We start from the raw sequence: 5,352 nt of genomic DNA on the forward strand, positions 1-5,352 counted from the left end.
TCAAGGGCCCCTGGAAATCCCCGGAGCCTGCACATGCCGAAGTGTTGTAATGTTTGCATCTCCCCTCTGCTGTGTTTTCTGATCCGACTCCGCCCCTCCGTCAGGTAACCCTATATGTACAGCAGCTCTCTCACTGACTCATCAGAGCAGCAGGGCAAGAGCCGGAGGAGAGTCCACATAGCTTACAGTCAGACACCCAGAGCAGCGCAGAGATGGTTGGCGAGCAGCGATGCGCGATCAGCGTCCGCATTATTGGAGTCTTGCACAAAGACGCGCCGAAACTAAAGGTGCGTTACACCAAAAACTATTTGATTTTTTTTTTTTTTTTTTTTTTTGATTTTGATATTTGATGTCCAGCTTGTGCTCGAGGGTTTTTTTTTCCCACTGCCACAGATGTATGTACATAAGTGTAGAGGTGTTAATTGCCTTTTATTACATATAATTTTATTTATTTTTTCCCCCCAGGTGTTCATGACATCTGTTTCATGGTCTGACGACAGTGAAGTGATTGTGTACAGGTCCTTCCAGGAATTCAAGGAATTTCATGTAAGTAAAAAGAAATAGCCTTTACTACAATGCATTGTGCTTACGAGGTGAATGTTTCATCATTTTTTTTCAATTCATTTTTCAACAGAGGCAGCTGAAGAAGAGGTTCCCCCTTCTGAACCCTCTAAAGAGAAAGGATAGAGTCATCCCAAAATTTAGAGGTGAGTTCATTGTTTCCTCTGTGTAGCTTATTGCATCTTTCATGGACTCATTTAGGAATCTCAGAGCTGACAGTTGAAAACAGTTGCTGCCAGTCAAGATGTTTGGTTTTGTGTGTCCTGTGTCTGAGGTGGTGTGTACTCAGAGAACTGCGAGGTCAGTCAGGTCATCAGGGTCTGTTGACTGTGCTGAAGTCTAACCCTGAAAACAAACTCAAAACTCTGACAAGCGCTCCCTCAAATTTTAGCCCAGCCAGCTCGGTCTCTTACTAGAGATGCACCCTTTTCTGTCACACTGCACAAAGTCTTTTAATCTCATATTCATCCTTACAATCTTGTTTTTCTTCAAATGTGCAACATTTGGCATCTGACAGTGGGATGAGTTAATCCCACTTGTTTTTAATTATAATCAACTTGTTTCCAGAATTTTCTTGAATAAAGGGTCATTTTCTTGATCCTAGTGGGCTGATCTGCTTAGTTTCAACATAAAAAAAATCCTGAAACTGCATTGCCACTTACAGTTTTTTTTCCTCACTTGTTTGAAGAAATATTTAACATTGAAAATAAGATCAATTGACTTGTTAAGATGGCAAATTTTTGCAGTGCAGGAATCCTGTCAACCTAAAATCATTATTTTTTAAATTAGAATGGTAATAATTCTTTTGCATTTTCTAATTGTTGTGATAGTGGAAGTGTTGTTACCTGTGTTATTACATCTGTCTCCTGTTCTCTGCTGCTCAGTGAGGACCGTGAAGAGCAGCCTGCGGCAGAAAGGCTCCAGCCAGTCAGTCCGCAGGATGAGGTTCCTGGAGGGCTACTGCTCCAAGCTGATGAGGTGCGACCTCACTGTAACCCAGAGTTCAGAGGTCACACAGTTCTTCATGCCCAAAGAGCAGGACCTGCAGCCAGACCTCACAAAGAACTGGTAAAGCACCCAAACAAGTCAAAGATCACGTTTTGTAACATCATTGATGAAGCTTGTAGAGTGGGGCATGTTGTCGGTCGCTAATTCGCATTCCTCCCCGCAGCATCATGATCCTGCTGTCAGATGACGGGTCCGGTGAAGGAGGGGGCAGTGTCAACCACCAGCCTGCAGGCAACATCACACACCCATTTGTGAACCAGACCTACCGCTGTGTGGCCACTTATGAGACCAAGGACACCAAGAACCGCCCGTTTAAAGTTGCCCTGAATGAGAAGCTGGAGGTCCTCATCAAAGACCCTGCAGGTGTGTACTCATATCAATGCTTAATGAAAAGCATTAAAAACTTCCAAGATTTTCAGCCCCAGTTAAAAGTGTGTTCTGTTTCCTTTCCAGGTTGGTGGCTGGTGGAGAATGAGGACAAGCGTCTGGCTTGGTTCCCTGCTCCCTATCTGGAGTTAAATGAAGAAGAAGAGGAGAACGATAATGAGTGTCTTCTTGGAGGTGCGATATTGGCACTAAGTTATCATGCCATGCTGATGCTCTTGCTCTTGGCACACGTAATGCAGACGGAGCAGTGCTTACATAACAGGCTAGATTACATAGCTGTGGTTTTTTTGATGTCATGCTTGTATTAGAGGTTATTTGTTTATTTTCTGTCACAAATTTATTCCATGTCTCTGCAAAGTCTCCAAAAGAGTCTGTGTTTTGTTGTTTGAGCCTCTCTCTATATGTGCTGACTTCCAGGGGCCCTGTACTGTGCTGCAAGGAGCTATTCGACTAAGAAGGATGACGAGGTGTCTGTGAATATTGGCTCCGTGGTGGAAGTGCTGAGGAAATCAGACGATGGCTGGTGGCTCATCAGGTATCCCAGCTATCCTGTAGTCATGCTTTCATCACTGCCTCTTCATTGTCTACCTACATAAACATTGCAAACATCCAAAATATCAAATTATTTCTTGGAAAGATTTAATCCAGGATGTTTACCTGTGTATTAACATCAGAGGCATTGGTATATTAGTTTGTAATTTTTTTTTCACTTGTTTTAAGAGAAAAAGATTTTTACACTGAATATGAAAACTAAATGACTTATTTAGATGATGTTTTTTGTAATATAGAAAAACAAAAACAAGTTTGCCCAAAATTGATCTCAAAACATCTTGCACCTATAACTGCATGCTGATAAATTATGATTTAAAGGTTAAAAATAACCCCTCTTTCCCTTTTTGCAGATACAATGGCAAGACAGGCTATGTTCCCTCTATGTACCTGCAGCCATACAACAACCCCCGGGCGGGCCTGTACAGTGTGCAGAGGAAGCTGCACAGCTCCACCCTAAACCTGGCAACCAACGGATCAACTCACGGAAGCTCTATCAATCTGTCAAAGAGGGAAGCGCAAGCTGGTGTTTCCTATCCATCCAGCATTCTTGAAGAAAACATGCCAGGGCAGGATTCTCCACCAAAGTCCAGCGGTGAGCTAGATTTCCCGCTGCGGCTCCACAAGGCCTGTTCCCTGGATGTTCTTTCTGAGACTTGGACCCACATGGCCGTCCCACCCGAGGACCAGAGGGACATCTCAATCCTGGACAGCCGCAAGAGCAGCATGAGCAATATGAGCACTGAATCTGAACTCTCCATCTTATCCTCAAGCAGCTCACTGCGCAGCGGGTCTTCCTCAAGTCACAAAGAGCAAGAGCAGCGCCAGAGCCACCCAGACCGTACGGCATCCTCACCCTCACCCAGCATCACCAGCAGCGGGCACAGCAACTCCGATTTCAGCCTCTCCAACCTGCCCAGCCCGAGCATGAGCTCTGACAGCATGGTGGCTTCTGTCGCCCCCAGGGTGCCACCCAGACCCAAGGCCCAGGAGATCCTGACCCGCTGCACCACCATGACCCGCAAAGCCGCCCTGGCATCCAAGGCCCGGCTTCTGCCTCAACCAGAGGCCATCCACAGCCGCTGAGGGGTGTGTGGGAGGTTGTTTGAAAGGGTGGGCCAAAGACGATGAGGTTACATATCAACCTAGTTACCCTTTGTGTTGTTGGGATAATTAACTATAATGAACTGACTTTTGTATTCTATGTTATATTCTGTGACAAGGCTTTGGATATTTTCAGTCTTTTATAGTTTTTAAAGAAGTTAAATAATTTCACTGACTTGTATTGTATAAACACAGTATATCCCTCTTTCCCATTACACATTTTCACATGAAGGAATCAGTGTATAGCTGCACTTTTTTGACAAAAGAAGAACACTATATCACATCAGTTAACTGCTCTGTAATTATGTACTTATATCATGTAGTACTACACTCTGAATACTAACACTGTAATGTCCCTACTGATGCACTCTGTGTAAATAAAATTTGCAAACTACAATGTTTTTCTCTAATTGAAGTGTCACTATTTCACAACACCATGGCTTTAAGTCCAAATGTGAGTATAATGACTATTACTGGAATATCAGGCCATTATGACCTGGATTCTGGTATGTAGCATATTGAATGAATTCACTGCAAGTGAATGCATGAACTGATATTGATATTGGTGTTAGGTAGGCCATTCTGCTTGTGGAGAGGCAGTCTTGATTGAAAATGAACAGTTGCAGCATAGCCATATAGAACTGAAAGCCTATACACACATGCAAACAGAGGAGCTCCATGTGACTGTATCATGCTAGCAGATGTCTGTGATGCTGTGCTAATGAATTCACACAAACAAGAAAGATACACAGTGACGCAGCTGAAGCAAAGAATGGTTACAGAAATTAACAGGCAATGTGAATGTATAGCAATTTTAAAAATATGAATTATACATACAAACATGCATAAAATAATTTGATTATAAATCTCAAGTGCAATTTACAGTAAATCCCTGGATCACCTGCACAAGCACTGGGGAAGAATAAAATTGTGAGAAAATAAAATCTCATTAAACTGCAGAGACGGCAGACAGAAGTGGCTGTTAATTTGTAAAGATTTTAATTGGGGTTGAGGTGGATCACATGACCAGGGCTTTATTAGAGCTCTGGTCATGTGATACAATGGCTGAATAGAAGACTAGAGCCTGACCAGTACTGGCGTTTTGGGTAAAAAACCTCTGATAACCAAGCATTGTAAGCATCAGCAAAGTTTTCTAGGGATGAGAATCAAGCACTACAGCCTTGTATGATATTTTATTGATCACACAGAGAGAAGAGAGAGAGAGGTCAGAGGTCAGGCTCAGCTGCAGATCAGGGGCTGGAGCTTGCTGATCACAGACATGAACTTGTAGTGAACTATGCTGGGGTGAAGATCCTTCCTTCTCAATGTAAGCAACACGTCAAGTAAATATGTAATCTGTCCTTGCATGCTTTGGCTGGGCAGGCATAGTCTGGGCTGCATGTTCTAGTTTCACCGAAACACTTGGACCAGTCAGTACTGATATGCAGAAGAAAGGAGGGTGGAGATAGATCATGCATTCCTAATGCTGGGGCATCATTGTGTGTTACTGTCAGGAAGCTTTGGGAGGGTGTTGGACAGTGTATTTTTATGACATAGGACAAATAGAAAAGCTGGTGTTCTCAGCCATATTAAAGGGGCTGTAAACAAGATTTTTATTTCCCAATAGCACAATGTGACCATAATATCTCTGCGCAGATTCACATCCTCTCAATCAACATCAGTGACTCAAGGATTATTGGTCTGGTGCTGAGATTTCTATCTTTCAGAGCTCACAATGTGTTT

At 43.2% G+C, this 5,352-nt stretch overlaps 1 protein-coding gene across 1 annotated transcript; it reads left to right on the top strand.

Moving 5' to 3' along the window:
- Positions 1-212: 212 nt before the first annotated feature.
- Positions 213-3,591, top strand: noxo1b (NADPH oxidase organizer 1b). The gene is made up of 8 exons (XM_030078653.1): positions 213-287; positions 466-546; positions 635-707; positions 1,446-1,629; positions 1,733-1,932; positions 2,023-2,130; positions 2,374-2,491; positions 2,859-3,591. Exons 1-8 carry the CDS (start codon positions 213-215, stop codon positions 3,589-3,591), a joined length of 1,572 nt encoding a protein of 523 aa, XP_029934513.1.
- The last annotated feature ends 1,761 nt before the right edge of the window (positions 3,592-5,352 follow it).

Source organism: Myripristis murdjan, chromosome 19, assembly GCF_902150065.1.
Source record: "Myripristis murdjan chromosome 19, fMyrMur1.1, whole genome shotgun sequence".
Taxonomy (NCBI): Eukaryota; Metazoa; Chordata; class Actinopteri; order Holocentriformes; family Holocentridae; genus Myripristis; species Myripristis murdjan.

Coding starts and splice junctions, on each gene's coding strand:
- noxo1b (XM_030078653.1), top strand. CDS start 213: ATGGTTGGCGAGCAGCGATGCGCGATCAGCGTCCGCATTATTGGAGTC. Junction 1,933..2,022: donor CCTCATCAAAGACCCTGCAG/GTGTGTACTCAT, acceptor TTTCCTTTCCAG/GTTGGTGGCTGGTGGAGAAT. Junction 2,492..2,858: donor GATGGCTGGTGGCTCATCAG/GTATCCCAGCTA, acceptor CCCTTTTTGCAG/ATACAATGGCAAGACAGGCT.